Source organism: Panthera pardus, unplaced genomic scaffold (assembly GCF_024362965.1).
Source record: "Panthera pardus isolate Hobbes unplaced genomic scaffold, ASM2436296v1 HiC_scaffold_20, whole genome shotgun sequence".
In the NCBI taxonomy this organism is placed as follows: domain Eukaryota; kingdom Metazoa; phylum Chordata; class Mammalia; order Carnivora; family Felidae; genus Panthera; species Panthera pardus.
The window spans coordinates 16,734,826-16,753,898 of record NW_026526766.1 but is presented as its reverse complement, the minus strand read 5'-3'; the positions used below and the strand labels follow the sequence as shown (position 1 = coordinate 16,753,898).

Below are 19,073 nucleotides of genomic sequence, written 5' to 3'. Positions count from 1 at the left end.
GATAACAAATTTATGGATATTTTCTACTTGGAAATTGGAGAAGACTGATTTTTTTTTTTTTTAACATTTATTTATTTTTTTGGGACAGCGAGAGACAGAACATGAATGGGGGAGGGTCAGAGAGAGAGGGAGACACAGAATCGGAAGCAGGCTCCAGGCTCCGAGCCATCAGCCCAGAGCCCCGCGCCCAACGCGGGGCTCGAACTCATTGACCGCGAGATCGTTACCTGAGCGGAAGTCGGAAGCTTAACCGACGGAGCCACCCAGGTGCCCCCGGAGAAGACTGATTTTATTTATTGATTTATTTAAAAACATTTTTTTAAATGCTTATTTACTTTTTGAGAGAGACAGAGAGACAGAGAGAGAGACAGAGACAGAGCACAAGCAGGGGAAGGGCAGAGAGAGAGAGGGAGACACAGAATCTGAAGCAGGCTCCAGGCTCTGAGCTGTCAATACAGAGCCCGACGTGGGGCTCAGACTCACGAACCACGAGATCATGATCTGAGCTGAAGTCGGACACTTAACCGACTGTGCCATCCAGGGTCCCCACGACTGATTTTGTTTAATTTGAAAATCTTAACAGATTAGAGTAGTTTTATAACAAATAGGCCCAGCATTCAGTTAAATTCTGTATTTTACTATCCAGGGACAGTTGTAAAGAATACTCATAGAGGAACTTCCCATTTCTTTCCCCCTTTTCTTATCAAAATGATTTAACATGATCTGAGATTACAAACTTTTTTTTTTTTTTTTAGCATGTTTTATTCCCCAGGGGACTGCATAAAGCTGAAGCCTGGGTGACAGCAGAGAAAAGGATGTCTCCTCACTGCTATTTGAAATTGTGTTTTAGGACATAATGAGGACTTTCACCAATTTGGGAAGGAGAGGGTTGGGGTAAGACATCATTTTAGTTTGAACATTTATGATACACTCTACTTGGCTGGTGACTGTTGAGTTCTTCCAATGCCCCATTAGGCTCTGTGGAGAAATCATAAACGTTGTACTCATGTACTTAAGAGTTTATATAATGTAGACATTCATTCTGAAGTTCTAAATGCCTTTGCCCTACAAGGCAGGAAATGAAAATGTTGGCAAAATTTCTCACCTAAACAGGAGAACTGGCATTCTAGGGAATTGTGAGTTATTCATTTGACATTCCATTTTTAATGATGTTAACCAAAAAAATCATTACCAACAAAAGTAGCACTCACTTTCTCCTACCCCAAAAGAAAAAACATGCAAGATTATCTTTTACGAAGTATGCCTAAATGCTGCCTGCTGGACAGATTATTTACTTGGAAACCAGTGAGATCAACTTGTGGCAGTGTAGACGAACCAGCTCCTTGGGTTTTGGTTCTTTTAGGTTTGCACACCCTTTGCCTAAGATTGTTAATCTTCAATCAAGTGAGTCCTGTGAAGCATCCCTGTAGAACGAGGACAGAACCCTGTGGAAGGCCCTGAGCTGACTCTTCCGAGATGAATGGGTTTGCTTTGCGGTGAAGCAGTTTCTCTGGGCCAACAGATTGTGCGCTGTGGAAGTCCACCTGCCTGTCCCTCGGCTTGAAGAGGCCCTTGCTCCAGAGGAGAGGCCATGTAGAAGAAATATCAAATGTCCATCTTGAGTCTGAAAATAGTATTTCTCTGGTCCATAAGCTAACACTCTATCTTAAAGTAGATTACGATAATGTTAAGAGAAAAACGACTCGAGTAAGAGCAATTAATTAAGCATTGTTCATGCTGTGATATGTATAAGATAGTGTGGGCAAAAATTGATTGATGAACAGATAAAGAAGACGTGGTGTGTGTGTGTGTGTGTGTGTGTGTGTGTGTGTGTGTAATGCAATATTACTCTGCGATCAAAAAGAGTGAAATCTTTCCATTTGCAACAACATGGATGGAACTAGAGTGTGTTATGCTAAGGGAAATAAGCCGGAGGAAGACAAATATCATGATTTCACTCATATGTGGAATTTAAGAAACTAGACAGATGAACACAGGGAAAGGGAAGGAAAAATAAGATAAAAACAGAGGGAGGCAAACCATAAGAGATGCTTAAATACAGAGAACAAACTGAGGGTTGCTGGAGGTGAGGTGGGTGGGGGGATAGACTAAATGGGTCATGGGCATTAAGGAGGACACTTGGGATGAGCACTGGGTGTTCTATGTAAGTGATGAATCACTAAATTCAACTCCTGAAACCAATACTACAGTATATGTTAACTAACTTGAATTAGAAAAACAAAAAGATAGTGTGGGAAGCATAAAAATGGGAACCTGTAGTTTCACCTGGGAAAACATTTGTTAGACATTAGATTTTTTGAAAGCACAACCGAGTTTTTGAAAAGAAATGACCTGTAATCTGTGTACCCCTTCACTCCCAATCGCACAGCCCTCTGGATTTTAAAGAACAATCATTTGCAGATTTTTTTTTTTTTTTTAAATTAAGGAATGTGTCTAAAACTGTGCCTTCTCAGGGGTGCCTGGCTGGCTCAGTCGGTGGAGCATACAACTTTGATCTCAAAATTGTGAGTCTAAGCCCCATGTTGGATGCAGAGATCACTTTAAAAATACAATCTTTAAAAGGATGCCCTCTCAGAGATTCCCCTGAGAGAGGATCTGTTTATTCTCTCGGAGCCTGAAAAGCCCCAGTGTAGAAATAGTTTCAGTGAGGACAGGGATGAATTCATATACCTTATTGATTGATAAGCTTATTATTAGTTAGTTTGTATAGCTTCTGTTGGGAGATTCGTTTTTAGACCTTTGTTTGCTATTGGCCGCCCTCCCCTCAGGCCTGGGATTGTATGTACAATCTGATTATGTTTTAGAGTGAGGCAAACACAGAACCCGAGACCAACAGTTTCCCTTTTTTGTCCTCTGCCTTTCCCTCCTCCGGATAGTAATGTCAGTCAACAAACACACCCCCGCCCCCCACCTCAGTATCTATCTGTCTGCCTGTCTGTCTGTCTATCTGTCATCTCAGAAAAACACCCAGCTCTGTAGGCTGCCATGATAGCTGCAGAAATGGCATAGTCTCCACCCCCAACTACTGCCCACGACAGTTTGCTGCTCCAAGTGGCAGAAGCCACCACGCTGGACATTTGTCCTCAGTGGATCTGGGCTATTGAATTAGAACCAACAAACATTTGGTTTCTAACCACTCTCTGTTGATCTGAATGTGAGAGCCTCTTCTGTATGCGCTGCAGAGTGTATTAAAAAGGCTATCATTACAAGATAAAGTAAAGTTTGAAACTGGGAATTGCTTGAAACTCTTGCAAATTAGGCCTGATTTTCTTTTCCCATAGTTTTGAGATTAGACGTGAGAGTTGCAGGAACAAAGTTTCCATGTTCTTGGTGTGGCACAGGTCTCCTGTTTACACCTTTGAAGGGAAAATTATGTTCATGGATTCCTGAAGTTCTAGTTTATGCGTGTTCGTTGTGTTGTTCATTCCAGTAATCACTGGGTTGGGCCCCGGGGGTAACAGAAATGACTGTCAGTGGGGCCTATGAGAGCAAGAGTCTAGTGGGGAAGGTGGACCCATTTCTTTTAAGTATGAGATGTCTCAGGAGGAAGATTTGGAGGTCAGGAAGTATTTTCCTATGGAAGAAAAAAAAAATCAAATTTAAGTTCCCTGGCTACCAACCAAAAGCTAATTTTTTTTTTTTTATATATCAATAATAATAGCTAAGCTTTAATAGACCCTTAATAAGTCCCAGGGAAAATTCTAAAGCTTTAATTTATTCCTTTCAACAGTGCTATGAGGTATTATTATTATCTCCATTTTCAATATATGACCAAACAGGCATGAAGAAATTAATTTGCTCAGATAGGCCTACCAGTCAGATACCTAATCTAGTCTCTTAAAAAGAATGAATGACAACATAGCCTGCTTAATTTGTATATCTAGTTTCCTATATTGATGACCCTTTTTGGAGCGCTTTTTAATAGTTAACTGGTGAACGTGCAGTTTAACAATACCAGTTTATTATGTTTCCTCCTTTTTATTCCAAGTTACATCAGAGCAAAAAGCTTGTCTTACCTGTCATAGAGTTGACAGCATGCAACCTGGAGGCCTATCCGATATATTGGTTGAATCAATTTGGAATGAAGAGCTCTATGAGAACATACTGACTTCCCTATAGCACTCTTTTCAGTACTTGGCAAAAGTTAGGTACTTAATAAATGCTTGCAGAATGAATAAACGAAATTGTTAGTTTTTGTAGTGGAAATAGGGCTTACCAATTCCAAAAGATTGTGTCATTTCTTGTTATAGTAAGTAGATTTTGAGATTACTTTGTTGAGTTCACTCCATGGTCTGTGACTCTGAATTTTTCCAAGTTTCTATGTTTTTAGTGCTCTACCAATTTAGCGGATGGCTTTTAAAAAGCTGCTGACTATGCAAAAGGGATAAGAAGGTAGAATGATTTTGGGGGCACCTGGGTGGCTCAGTCACTTGAGTGTCTGACTCTTGATTTTGGCTCAGGTTATGAATCCAGGGTTGTTGGATCGAGTCCTGTGTCAGGCTCTGCACTGAGTGTGCAGCCTGCTTAAGATTATGTCTCTCCTTGTGTCCCTCTCTCCTGCTCTCATGCTCTCTCTGTCTAAAAATAAAAAAAAGAGGGTAGAATGATTTTAAGATGACCTGGGCTTGATCTGGGAAGTTTTCCTTGTTTATAGATATGTTTAAAATGTGCAGGAACCAGTCAGTCAATGCCCACCCCCCTCCTTTTTGCTTAACAAGATCTGGATTCTGCTTATATATAGTTCCATTCAGTAGTCAGCAGTTATGTTTAGGGTTGGTGCATATTGAACAAAATCCATGAGTTTAATATTGAAGTATACAGGGGAGTCCATAAATGCCTCATTTGTAATTGTGGGGGAAGGAAAACTTTTCCCCTACTCTCTTAGGTTTGATGGCTGGCTCTGTAATAAACTGACAGAAGAAAAGATAGACACATTTATTAATTTTTGATAGGTGCATGGGGACATAACAGGAAAACAAAAGTAAATGCCCCGAAAAGGGTGATATTTGAGAATTGATATACTGTCCCAATAGGGGAAGGGTTGGGGGTGTAGGCAATTTAGGAGAGAGTTAATGATTTGTAGAAAAGATGAATGGGCCCTTAGAAGAATAGATGGGAGATATGATAGTTTGTGACTAGGTTTGTCTGGGTGTGATGTTGACTTCTACTCCCTTGTCTTGAGATAAGAGTCAATCCTTCCTGGTTGATGAAACTCCCAGGGCTTTATGACAATTGAGTTCCTGTGGAAGATCCATCTTTAGGCAGATAGGGAGAGTTCAGCGAAAGCCTCTCACTGTACTTGCCGTTTTCCAAGTGCCTACAGCTCAAAAGAACCTATACACCAAGGCAGCATGTTTTAGGGTGGCCATGTCCTGAGCATCTGGGACGTGAGGACAAAGTCCCAGAGAATGAGGTTGCACAGCTGGATTTGTCACCTGTTGTCTAGTGCTGTGCATTTCCTGCAACTGTAGGATGAGAACAGATGTCAGAGTGAGGTGGGGGCGGCAGTAACATGGAGTTTGAAAAGCCCCCTTGCGGATTCCCGTCCACTGCCCTTTTGTCACTGCGGTAATGCATGTGTTTATATTTTTATGTAATGTACTTATATGTTTATATGAGCTAAAATATTTTCATATTAGGAGAAGGCCAAGCTCATCAATTGGCTGGGGTCTATTGTGGCTCCAGTGTCCTCTGCTTCTGGATTTATGATATGGCCCATGGGAGAGCATGGCTGTGAGTTGAGTTTTGTAGAATGGGAGAGATTTTATTACGAGGTTGAGCGAGTACCTATGTCCCATCAGGATTTAAGGACGGTTGTAGGCTGTGCAACATGAAGCGGCACAGTCGGGGGTAATCCATGCTTATAGAATGTGAATCAAGTTGTCTACCTAAATAGAGAGGTAAACTGAGGCAAGCCCTAATGACCAGAAATTGAGTTGATTCGGGAGGAGCAAGAGAATTGCAGTTCAGGAAGCACGCTGTAGCAAGCTATACCTGAGTCCATAGAAGGCTTGGGGTGGTCTGTGTTTATGGGCAAGGAGTGCAAACAGGAAGAAGTCCAGCCAGACTCCAAGTCATTAAGTTCATTGGCTTGAGGATGAGGAGAGATTCTTGGCAGATGTTCATTGGTCAGGAGATAAGTCTCAGTCTTCTGTATGTGAGGCATTTACTGGGAGTCAGTGTCTCAGTTTTTAAGCTCTGTTCTTCTGAGGTCATGTGCATGAGATTCCTCAATTCATATCCTCCAGTCCCATTTGAGATTAAAGCCCTTTCACAAAATCCTGCTGAGATTCCAGCTTCCTGTGAAATCTTCACCAAAGTGGGACTTTATGAGTGAGAATTTTGAAGTTTGAGAACTTGAAATTCACTCTATAGAACTATGGTACAAGATTTAAAAGTGACTTGTAACAGAATTAAAATGATGCTTCAGTTATAACATTACTTCCTTCCTAGAGTTTTGTGCATTTATGGACATTTTGCTGAAAATGAGATTATGAATCTATTTGTGATTATTTTTGTGTTCGCATTTGGTTTATTTGTGTCTGTGTTGTCTGTGATAGAAGCCAGTAAATGCTTAGTCTGTTTGGGGTTGGTCTTGACATTCTGATTCGTCTCCATGATATTTAAATATATCTTGCCTGCCAGAACTACTGTAGTTACACTGCTTTTTTACATAATTATAATATGAAAAATAACGACACTTTCTCTTCAGTCCCAGAAATCCTGGATTGAAGGAGTGTTCAGCAAGAGAGAATGTAGCAAAATCATACCTAGCTCAAAAGACCCTCACAGGTACAATTTTTAATTCTATTTTCCATTTTAAAGCAACACTACTTTGAGGACTGTTTGTGGAAACTTAGAGATATGATTTGTCTAGAGGATTCAATAATATATATCTGTAAAGTGAGCGTTTCTTTATTTTTAATCAATGTTTCTTTTTATATATTTATTTATTTCAATGTTTATTTATTTTTGAGAGAGAGAGAGAGATAGAGCATAAGTGGGGGAGGCGCAGAATCTGAAACAGGTTCCAGGCCATCGGCACAGAGCCCGACGTGGGGCTCACACCCATGAACTGTGAGATCATGACCTGAGCTGAAGTCAGATGCTTAACTGATTGAGCTACCCAGGCGCCCCTGTTTCGTTGTCTTTATAAAAATAATACATGATTATTGTAGACAACCTGCGGAACTCAGGGACCTTGTTGATTTCATACCTTACTCCAGCCCCAGTTGCTTCTGACCGTGCCTGCTGCTTGGTACACTCCTGATAAACATCTGTTTAATGACCGAGGGAAGTATAAAGAAGAAAAAGTTTATCGTAATGACATCACCCTGATGGAGCCACTGTTACTATCGTGGCGGTTGTCATTTCTCTGATGCTTCTATTTCTCTTAGTGAAATAATGGCAATCAGGGGAACCCCTGGAACAAACATGATGGCGCTAGAGATCATCATGCTAAGCAAAATAAGTCAGGGAAAGACAGAGACCATATGATTTAACTCATTTGTGGAATTTAAGAAACAAAACAAATGAGCAAAGGGGAAGACAAAAAAGGAGAGGGAGACAAACTGAGAAATAGACTCTTTACTGCAGAGAATAATCTGAAGGTTATTGGAAGGAGGTGGGTGAAATGGTGAAGGGGATTAAGGGCGCATTTAGGATGAACACTGAGTACTGTAGAGCATTGTTGAATCACTCTATTGTACACCTGAAACTAATAGAATACTGGATGTTAACTATACTGAAATTAAAATTCAAAACCTAAGGGGGTGGCTCAGTTGGTTAAGTGACTGCCTTTGGCTCAGGTCATGATCTCACGGTTCGTGGGTTCAAGCCCCACATCAGGCTCTCTGCTGTCTGCATGGAACCTGCTTGGGATATTCTGTCCCCCTTTGTCTCTGCCCCTTCCCCACTTGTTAGTTTTCTGCCTCTCTCTCTCTCTCTCTCTCTCAAAATAAATAAAAATTAAAAAAAAAAATTTAAAAACTTGAATTAAAAAAAAGAAATGAGGAAAATATCTGGTGCTGTGTCCATTCTACCTGGTTTGGATGAACAATTTACAGCTTCTGAATACTGAATATTGAAAATATTGTGAATGTTCCTTATCCCCATCTCAAGCATTTATGGAAAATCGTGACAGTTCAGGATATTTCAAGATGCCGTGTTCAGATTATGCACAGTTCCCTGTTTTACCCATATACTTTTTGTTTGAGCGGGTAGTGGATGGCAGAATGGAATGACTTGAGTTTGCTGAGCTCTTGAGAACCCTTTGGAAGCTCTACTTTTAGAACAAAGTTCAAAACAGCGGCCAGTGAAAGATAGGAGAATAAAGGGCTATGGAAAATTCCCCAGGGTAATTGGGTTCATGAAATTAAGATTGGATGGCATTGCCCTTGGGGAGTAGAAATTAAAAGGAAAAGGAAAATAGAAGAGCCATATTTTAATTGGGGGGGCACTCTATTTTTAGATCCTTTTTAGCATTTGGCCTTATGTTCATTTAAAGTTTGGAAACCACAGTTGTATGCTTATGAAGGGTAGCATGAAATTCTTGATCTTTGGGGACAACTAAAACAGTGATCCTTGCCTTTGTTAAATATTTACTAGCCCCACCCTCATTGAATTACCTGTGGTCTGTAAGCCTTGTGATTGGAAGTTCTCATTTTACCTGCTTATAAAATGTTTTACAGAATGCCAAGGTAACCTTGTTTTTTCCCTTCATCTTTTATGACATCTTGTGATGTGACGGTGGTCGCAATGGAAGGCAGACTGAGCTCAGGCAACTCCTTCTGCTTCTGTAAATAGAAAATCATTTTCATAATCATCGTGTTAATGAAATGTGATAAACTATAGGCCATTAGCCCATAGACTCAAGAAGAATAGCAATGATCATAGTTCCATATTATAGAATGGTCCAAGATCTACCACAAGCAGTCTCTATTTTGTGTAATTATGAAAAAAAATTAATGGATGATTATGGTTCTTCGTTTGCCAGCCTTTTTCTTAGATCCTAGTAAGAATCTCAAAATTGTATCTTTCATGAGGTTTTCTTCCTGACTGTGAACAAGAAAAAGGTGATAGTTCATGATTTTAAATTTAGATGAAAATTTATCTTTTGTTTGTTATTTTTGTAATTCCTAATAAGAAACAGATCTGATAGACTTGATGACAATGTCTTTTTCCTTCTTATTTTTAATTTGCTGGTGAAGTGAAGCTTCTGAGAAAAGACAGTCCCAAAAGGCTAGGACAGGAAGAAGTGACAGGGCCTAAATATTTGTTTCTGAATAATTTAGAATGATCCTGATTCTATGAGTACTATATTTTCTTCCATTGTTTTAACTAATATTCTCTTCTAATTGAAACTTCTTTATACCTAAAATATGATCAGTGATGATCACCATGATCCCCCAACATCAGAAGGTTCTTTTTTGAATTATAAAAAGAAAGATTAATAAGGGTAATACTTATAATCACGCCAACCGTCTTTTGATTTGACAGTGTTTTATGGTTTTAAAGTTGTTTATATATAAATTTATATATAATTATATTACTAAATCATATAATATACAGCATATAAGTAATATATAATTATTATATATAATTTATAAATATATGTTTACATATTTATACTATGTAAATACATTTTCTTAATTCTCAGAATTCTCAAGAATGCTCTTATCTTCATAGTGTAATAATAATAATAGCTACCATTATTATATATACTGCAATGCCACCACTCTAAGACACATTACATATATTATCTCAGGTCATCCTCTTAGTAACCTTATGGGGCAGATGTTATTTTCAGACGTGAAAACTGGGGCTTGGAGGACTCATTGAATCAATGAGATTTAAATCCAGGTATTTAGGTTTCAAATTCAGTGTTCTGTTCATTAGGTCATGGTTGCTGCAGTCTAATTATATTTGGTAAATGGCAAATGGGAATATTTGGGAAATGATACATGAGTACTAGCACGTGCTGATTTTGCTAGACCTTGGAAAATAATAGATATTTACGGTATGTGCATGAAGTGTGCTTTCAAAATGTATCACTAAACTAACAGAGGTTGTGTTTTTTTTTTTTTAATTTAGATGCACCGCAGGATGCCAGGTCTGCCAGAATTTAATCAGGTAAGACTTAGAGAAATAAGATTTCTTTTAATATTTAGGCACTCTGTGTAAAACTTATTCAAGATGTGAGAAAACTTGAATGGACTCAATGAAAGGACTTTATTGGTGGATCCTGTTTACCTCTCCAAGGGAAGTTTTAAAAACAAATGTGGGATGTTTTTGAAGGAGAGCGAGTTTTTGATTGTAATAGATTACTTGAATTACTGAGACATGTAAATGGCAAGGGCGTTTGGCAAGAGCTTCTAGCAGTTGAAATACTTGTAAAGCATTACCTTTTCATTTGACTATGTTATATTTTACTTGGATAATGAAGATGCTTTGTGCACTGTGTTTGAACTATGACTTTCAAGTGATGTGTGCTCAGACCAAGCTCTGATTCTGACACCGGTTTTGATGTGTATGTTTTTTTTCCAACAGCACCAGGAAATTAAATTCTGGAGATAGTGTCACATCCTGTAGGTGAACAGCTCAGTCCTACAAGGCTGCTCTTCTTCCCCGCACTTTGGGTGCCAACCCCAAGTCCAAGTTGTCACCTGTGGTTCTGAGTGGTAGGCTATAGATGAGAGATTCCCAAGGATATCTCCACGGGGTCATTTAACTCGCTAGCAAGGCTCCCAGACTCAGAGAAACATTGGCTTATGTTTACCAGTTTATTATAAAGGATATTAGGGAGGATAAACAGCTAGATAGAAGAGGTGCATAGGGCCAGGTATGTGGGAAGGGGCACGGAGCTTCAATGTTCTTTCTGAGCAAGCCAGTCTTCTAGCACCTGCATACGATCACCAACCTGAAGTTCTCTGAATGCCATCCTTTTCGGTTTTTATAGAGGCTTTATTACATAAGCATGATTGGTTGAATCATTGGCCATTGGTGGTTTATCTTTATCTTTCTTTATCTTTATCTTTCTTATCAGCATCCTTATCTTTCTTATCACATAGGGAATTTCAAGGGTTTTAGGGGCTCTGTGCCATAAATGGGGACAAAGACCAAATATATATTTATTATAAATCACAATATTACCCAAGCTTATGGGCAAAATGAACTCTTCAGCAGAATACAAATGTTAACAGTGATTTGCATTTTAAACTATCTGTTAATAACGGGTTTTACCCTTCTCTTTGTAAGTGGAGGAAAATGTAATTTCCTGAATTTTGAGCAGAGTTCACATTACGGATTGACCCAGAGTTAAACTCATTTTTGTCAAAGAAAAAAATCCAGAATCCCAAGTTTAGCAAATTATGGGGAAAGGAAAACACAGTCCACGGCTGTAGGAGGAGAGGAAGTATAAGCTTGCTGGGTGTGTTGGTCTGTTCAAGCTGCCCTAACAGCGTACTACACATTGGGTGGTTTAAACAATAAAAATTTATTATTTCAGAGCCATGCGAGTCCAAGATCAAGGTGCCATTAGAGCTGGTTTCTGATGAGGTGTCTCTTCTTGCTCTGCAGGCAGCTACCTTCCCGCTGTGTCTTCACATGGCCTTTCCTCTGTGTGCTGACAGAGAAGAGAGCTTTTGTGTCCCTTTCTTTTCTTGCAAAGACACCAACCCTATCAGATTAGAGTCCCACTCTTATGACCTCACTTATTTACTTATTTTTTTGCTGCTGAATTATTTATTTATTTATTTATTCATTCATTCATTCATTCATTTATTCTTTATATAATTTATTGTCAAGTTAGCTAACATACAGTGTATACAGTGTGCTCTTGGTTTGGGGGTAGATTCCCATGTTCATCGCATGCATACAACCCCCAGTGCTCATTCCAACAAGTGCCCTCCTCAATGCCCATCACCCATTTCCCCCTCTCTACTCCCCTCCCCGCCATCAACTCTCAGCTTGTTCTATTCAACCGTCTCTTATGGTTTGCCTCCCTCTCTGTTTGAAACTATTTTTCCTCCTTCTCTTCCCCATGGTCTTCTGTTAAGCTTCTCAAGTTTCACATAGGAGTGAAAGCATAGGATATCTGTCTTTCTCTGACTTATGTCACTTAGCATAATACCCTCCAGTTCCATCCATGTCGCTGCAAATGGCAGGATTTCATTCTTTCTCGTTGCCAAGTAGTATTTCACTGTATATATAAACCTCATCTTCTTTATCCATTCATCAGTTGATGGATATTTGGGCTCTTTCCATAATTTCGCTATTGTTGACAGTGCTGCTATAAACATTGAGGTGCATGTGCCCTCTCGAAACAGCACTCCTGTATCCTTTGGATAAATACCTAGTAATGCTATTGCTGGGTCATAGGGTAATTCTATTTTTAATTTTTTGAGGAACCTCCACACTGTTTTCCAAAGCAGCTGCACCAGTTTGTATTCCCACCAACAGTGCAGGAGGGTTCCCGTTTCTTCACATCCATGCCAGCATCTGTTGTTTCCTGAGTTGTTAATGTTAGCCATTCTGACAGTTGTGGGGTGGTATCTCATTGTGGTTTTGATTTGTATTTCCCCGATGATGAGTGATGTTGAACACCTTTTCATGTGTCTGTTGGCCATCTGGATGTCTTCTTTGGAAAAGTGTCTATTCATGTTTTCTGCCCTTTTCTTCACTGGATTATTCGTTTTTCAAGTGTTGAGTTTGGTAGGTTTTTTATAGATTTTGCATACTGGCCCTTTATTCGATATGTCATTTGCAGATATCTTCTCCCATTCCGTCAGTTGCCTTTCTGTTTTGTTGATTTTTTTCCTTTACAGTGTAGAAGTTTTTTTTATCTTGATGAGGTCCCAGTACTTCATTTTTGCTTTTATTTCCCTTGCCTTTAGAGACATGTCGAGCAGGAAATTGCTGTGGCTGAGGTCAAAGAGATTGTTGCCTGTTTTCACCTCTAGGTTTTGACAGTTGTCTGTCTCACATTTATCTTATGACATCATTTAAACTAGTACTGTCTTATAGGCCCTATCTCCAAATACAGTCACATTGGGGATTAGGGCTTCAACCTATGAATTTTGGGGGACACAGTTCAGTTCATAACACTGATGAAGAGTTTCCATTTGGCTAACCTCTTTTATCTTTCCTCAAATTATTTTTACTTTTCAGTAATTATTTCAAATTTGCTGACATTGAAAGGAAAACCCAAGAATATATTGAAAAGAAGTGGACGGCTTCATTTACTCTGTTTCCTACTTTATTCTCCAGAACCTCTCCCTGGCAATATTTTCCCAACCTCACAATCTTTAGAGATAACTAATGTGGATGATACTGGAAAAACATCTATTTCACACTATCCAGAAATTAAAAATGGTTGAAACTTGTAATTTTTGCACCTAACTAGGACCTAGTTTGATTTTTTTCATAAAGAGAATGAAATGTCTCAATGTCAGTTACTGAGCAGTCTATCCTAGCCATTGCTGGTATCTTCTCTGTTACATAACAGATTCCCATATGTCTATGGCTGTGTTTCTAAGCTATTTTATCTTATTTTATTTTATTTTATTTTATTTTATTTTATTTTATTTTATTTTATTTTTTTTAGTGTCATTAACCTACTTCTCCTGTTCCTGGTAAATGCCACTCTGCTTCATTATTATAGTTTTGTAATATATCTTGATATCTGATAGGGCAAGTCTGCTATGCTTTATTCTTTTTTTTTTTTTTAAGTCATTTTACCCTTTTAAACAATTTACATATCCGTATGAATGTTAGAATTGCTTTGTCAAATTCCCTGAAAAATTCTTTTAGTATTTTGATGGGTATTTTATAGAATGTATAAAAGCAATTTGGGAAGGAACTGGCATTTAGCACCTTTACAAAGGTGATTCTCAAGGTGAGTCTTTAGTTAGTGATATGTAATTTAGGACTTCTAAAAGTTTTAACTAAAAGGATGATTATGGAAGCTTTTTTTTAAATTTGGGGGTAATTGGTTTCTTCTATGAGAACATCTTGCCATAATTTAATGACCCGGTAAAAACTAGAATAAAACTACATTGACCCAATCAAATGGGTTAGACTAGAAAAATACTTAGAGCAAAGTGGGTTCAAACTGAAGAATAGTCCTATGAAAAGTTAGTGATTTATCTTTCCAGGTGTGAATGATGGTTTGCCTTCACTCATGTCCGGTTTGAAAAAGCCACAGTGAAATGAATCATTCAGCTTATGAATTAAAATCCTTTTTCATTTTGAAGACTAACCCTTGTTCTAAAAGATGACCAGGTGATACATTTCTCTTTGATAGATTCTTATTATGTATATTTTATACATTTGAGATTATTTCTCCACCCTTTGAGTCAAGAGCCCCTCCATGCAGAACTCCAAAATGGTCCTCTGACTTCTTGTTCTGACTTCTCCTTATCATCCTGTTTTCTTGCTTAGCAGAGACCTATAACTTGTACACATTTTTATGTTGTTTTTCACACACACACATGAAAAGCCAGAATCACTTATAAAGTTGAGTAACCTCTTTGTATACAATGGGTATATGATCTGACATATTTGATGCAAATAACTTTCTTGGTCGGCAGACATATGATTTTTCATTGCCTCAGGTTTTAAAGTTCTGTGTGCTCAAATTGTAAATTTTCCTTCTGGTGTTTTCTAATTCGGGAAACACAAGAAGGTTATCATCCTTTCGCCAATATGATTATTATTATATTTTGTTAGTTTTTATGTAGTTCTAGTTTCAAAAAGATTTAACCTTTTAATTTGCTTATTTTGTTACATTGTAGAAATTATGGCTATGTATCTGAAATAGTTTTCACACCTTCTAATTATTGGCAAGAACATTTACTGACTTTTCCTTCCTTATATTACAAGTATTAATTTATTATTTATATTTATAGTCAAGGCTCATTCATGGCTCTTTTCTTGTGGCAGCTCTATGTTTACATGTTTCTCTGAAGTTGAATCTTTTTTTGCATTGATTAATATTCCTTTCAATATGCATATTATGTTTTACATGAAGACATCTGACTCTCCTTAAGTATTGCATATTAGAGATTTTTAGGTTTTTTTCTTTTTCTTTTTTTTGAGAGAGAGCGCACACGTACGCAAACGGGGGAAGGGCAGAAGGAGAGAAAGAGAGAGTCTTAAGCAAGCTCCACGCCCAGAAAGGAGCCCGGCATGGGACTCGATCTCACAACCCTGAGATCATGACCTGAGCCAAAATCAAGTCAGATACTTAACCGACTGAGCCACCCTGTCACCCCTCATTTCTTTCTTTCTTTTTTTTTATTTTTAGGATAGCGTTGTTTTTTTTTTTTAATTTACATCCAAGTTAGTTAGCGTATAGTGCAGTAATGATTTCAGGAGTAGAGTCCAGTGATTTCATCCCTTACCTGTGACACCCGGTGCTCATCCCAACAAGTGTCTTCCTTAATGCCCCTTGCCAATTTAGCTATCCCCTCCACTCTCATTTTTTTCTTAACAGCTCTGTTGAGATATAATTAACATAAACCACACATATTTGAAGTGTACAATATGATTTTTTTTTTTTTACCATCCTAACAATTTCAGTAGTGTTAAGTATATTTATGTTGTACAACAGATCTTCAGAACTTTTTCATCTTGTAAAACTGAAACTCTGTGTCCACTAAACAATAATTCCCCATTGGCCACTCCTCCCAGCCCCTGGCAACCACCATTCATTCTATTTTCTGTCACTGTGGATTTGACTACTCTGCATACCTCGTATAAGTGGAGTCATACAGCAGTTGTATTATGACTGGCTTATTTCACTTAACATAATGTCCTCAAAGTTTAACCATATTGAAGCATATCCAGGATTCTTCCCTTTTTAAGGCTAGATAATATTCCATTGTATGTATATGCCACATTGGTTTGGCTATTCATCTGTCAGTGGGCACTTGGCGATTATGAATAATGATTTGGAATACTTAAATGAACATGGGTGTGCACAAGATTTTTGGTGTTTTTTTAAAACATTCCCCAAATGATTTTAATGTGCAGCCAAGGGAGAGAACCACTGAGGGTATTTCTAAACTCAGAAGACAATCTAGTGATATAAATCTAATATAAAATATTAATGTGGAATTTCAAAAATTGTTCATTTGTATCACCTATATATTACCTAGAAAAATGTAGAAACATTACATCTATTTTCTATTTTGATATTGTGTAGTTTTCTATTCTGAAACTGGTTTTTATCCCATATTTAAGGTGTTACTGTGGGCGATTAATTGGAGACCATCATGGGATAGATTATTCCTGGACCATCTCAGCTGCCAATGGTAATGAAAATGAGCAATGGTCTGTTGAAAAGCACACAAGGAAAAGCCCTACAGATACGTTTGGCACTATTAATTTTCAAGACGGAGAGCATACCCACCACTCCAAGGTTTGCTAATAGCTCACATTATTTTGCTAGCTTTGTTGTTGTTGTTGTTGTTGTTTAAGAGAGAGAGAGTGCAATAGGGGAGAGAGGGGCAGAGGGAGAGAGATAGAGAATCTTAAGCAGGCTGCACAGTTAGCCTGAAGCCTGACATAGGGCTCGATCCCATGACCCTGGGATCATGACCTGAGCCAAAATCAAAGTCAGACGCTCAACTGACTCAGCCACCAGGCACCCCGTTTTGCTAGTTTTTAACAGAAAGTAACCACCAAATGTTTCTTCCAATTGTATCTCCAAGTGTAGATGATCAGATGACCAGGTTTTATTGCAAAAGTGTTCCATGGTATTGACCTCTTCCCAAAAATGACCTGACTCTTCTCTTTCCTTTACGTCTGAGGGCATTATACCTTTCCAGGGTGTGGTATGGCCAGGTCTTTATTTGACCTCTTTCAGAGTGGTTATGCCTTCCCCATAGGAGAATGGCTTATTGCTCTTGAGAAAGGACTGCCCCATTTTTAAGGAATGGAGAAAAGTCACTGCCAAAGAGCAGGCTTTAGCTGAAGCATGACCATAGCAATTACCAGTAACTTGGGGCTGTTCACGCCTGCCAAGTCCTCATGAGAGGAAGTGGGGGAATTTTTCTCTGTACCCCCTGAATGATAGTCCTTGGGCTTTCCAGGCCAGTTTTCCTCCTGTTCTAATATGGAGTTTGCATGTAATTTGCATGGTTCTGACAGGTCAGGCATCTCTCAGGTGTTTTTCCTTGTGCTTGGTAATCACCTGTTTTATTAGAGGCAGATTTCCCTTGGGAACCTGCAGGGGCTTCCACCTCAGGAAAGCTTAGAATCAACCGTATCCTGGAGTGTGACCTTCAGTTGAATGAATTTGAAACAACTGTTCTTAATGATGCAGTCATAATCAAGTTTCATAATAGAGTTTTACAGTAATCTACTTTTCCAGTTATTAATCCTCTTGTGTTTAGTGTTGTATGTTGAAGTTTTCTTTAGTTGGTAGGAAAACTGCACTCATCCCCCTCTACAGTCCTTTCTGGAAGCTGACTCTTATAGAACCCCGTATATAAATGTCCCCTTAAGTTTAATCTACCTCCTTTTGCTTTTATGTTCATTCATAATCAAATCACCTTGATTTACTCATTTTTTTTCCATCCATTTGGGAGATATTCATTGGTGCTCCCACTTTGCTAAGCCCCAGGGAGCATCTGTTCCATGGGAGGGGGGTGGTGCAGGGATGCTCTGGATGGGAATACAGGGTTCTTCTAGAGAATGAAAAGGGTAACTCTTGTTTTTCTGTGTGTGTGTGTGTGTGTGTGTGTGTGTGTGTGTGTGTGTGTGTGTGAAGGAAGCCATCTGGAAGTAGGGACAGCTAAGCTGATATCAGAAAGGTGAGTGAGGTGTTTGGTGTCTGGTGAGGCAGAGGGGTAAGACCACTCTGGGCTGGTGGGAAGGCCAAGGGAGAGTATGGTACATTTAGGAGAACTGAAAATATGGTTCAACAGATCTCCTGATCACTAACAGATTTTAGGCTTAGCATTAGACTTCATTACATCCTAAGTACCTGGAATGCATTTTATGTGTCTCTCAGAAGAGAAGAATCTACCTTTCATATTTAATACCAGAACTGCACTTCGTGTTTACAGGGAGAGGCGGGAAAGCAGTGAGAGCTGGTTATTCTTCTCCCTCCACTGCATTCCCCTTCCCAGTTTATCCCGCCCACCTCATTCCACAGAGGATTTGAGAAGAATCTATGCCAGTAAGAATCTGCCCAGTTAGTTATAAAGGAGGGGGTGGGGGGGGGGGAAGTAAGTCATTAACCTTTGGCATCATCTTCGGTTGGCCTTTGGAAGAAAAGACTCCAGGGCTGATAATTTAGTTAATCAAGGTTGTTTATCTGAAATCTCTAGGAGAAATATCTGCTAGGAGTAAAAGGACTTCTAGATGAAAGAGAGAGGCACCCAGGAGAGTTGAGGTAGAGAAAAGGTGAACCACATTAGAGCTGCCTCCTCTGCCTTTATTCATATTTCGGAGCAACACAAACCATTTCACAAAGGTCAACTTGTATTTTTTCCTACTATGTGAATATGTAAGAAGCCATGGCAACTCATTTCCCTCACCTGTAAATTGAATCCTGATTATCCTTAGGTTCTATTACATTCTGTGATGGGCTGTACCAACTCGATGTTCAGAAATTCTAACATTTTAATAAAGAGGTTATGTTTTAAGAATTTCAAAGATGAATGGACAGTTGTTTTAAGTCACTATCACATCCTGGAAGATAATGTGAGAATTCTATTTCATATTGATGAAGATCTCCACCTGTGGTTCTTTTTGGTGTAGTTTTCTAATTCATGGTTTCTTAGTGCCCTCGTTCCTATGAATCTTATTCTTGCTGTTGGCTGGCTTAGGCTCGAGGATGGCAAACTCCTCTCAATATGACTTTCACAGTCTGTGTGCGGCTGCATCTGCCGGAAAAAGAGAACCAGTTATACACTATGATCTCAGGCAAAGCACAAAATGATTCTGGTCCTACCTGCTGATTCAGATTCTCTCTTCTTTTGATTACATTGACTAGTCAAAGATGTGATTCTTTTGTGAAAAGTATTTATTTTGGAAAAAGGCAT

General features: G+C 38.8%; 1 protein-coding gene across 5 annotated transcripts in view; it reads left to right on the top strand.

Moving 5' to 3' along the window:
• The window catches only part of TRPM6 (transient receptor potential cation channel subfamily M member 6), a 201,466-nt gene that overhangs the window by 72,486 nt on the left and 109,907 nt on the right, over positions 1-19,073 (top strand). For all 5 annotated transcript variants that reach the window (XM_053907814.1, XM_019463591.2, XM_019463590.2 and 2 more), the window contains 3 exons: positions 6,734-6,813; positions 10,114-10,152; positions 16,264-16,441. In XM_053907814.1, the coding sequence (XP_053763789.1) occupies positions 6,734-6,813; positions 10,114-10,152; positions 16,264-16,441 (297 nt within the window). The remainder of the gene's footprint in view (positions 1-6,733; positions 6,814-10,113; positions 10,153-16,263; positions 16,442-19,073) is intronic.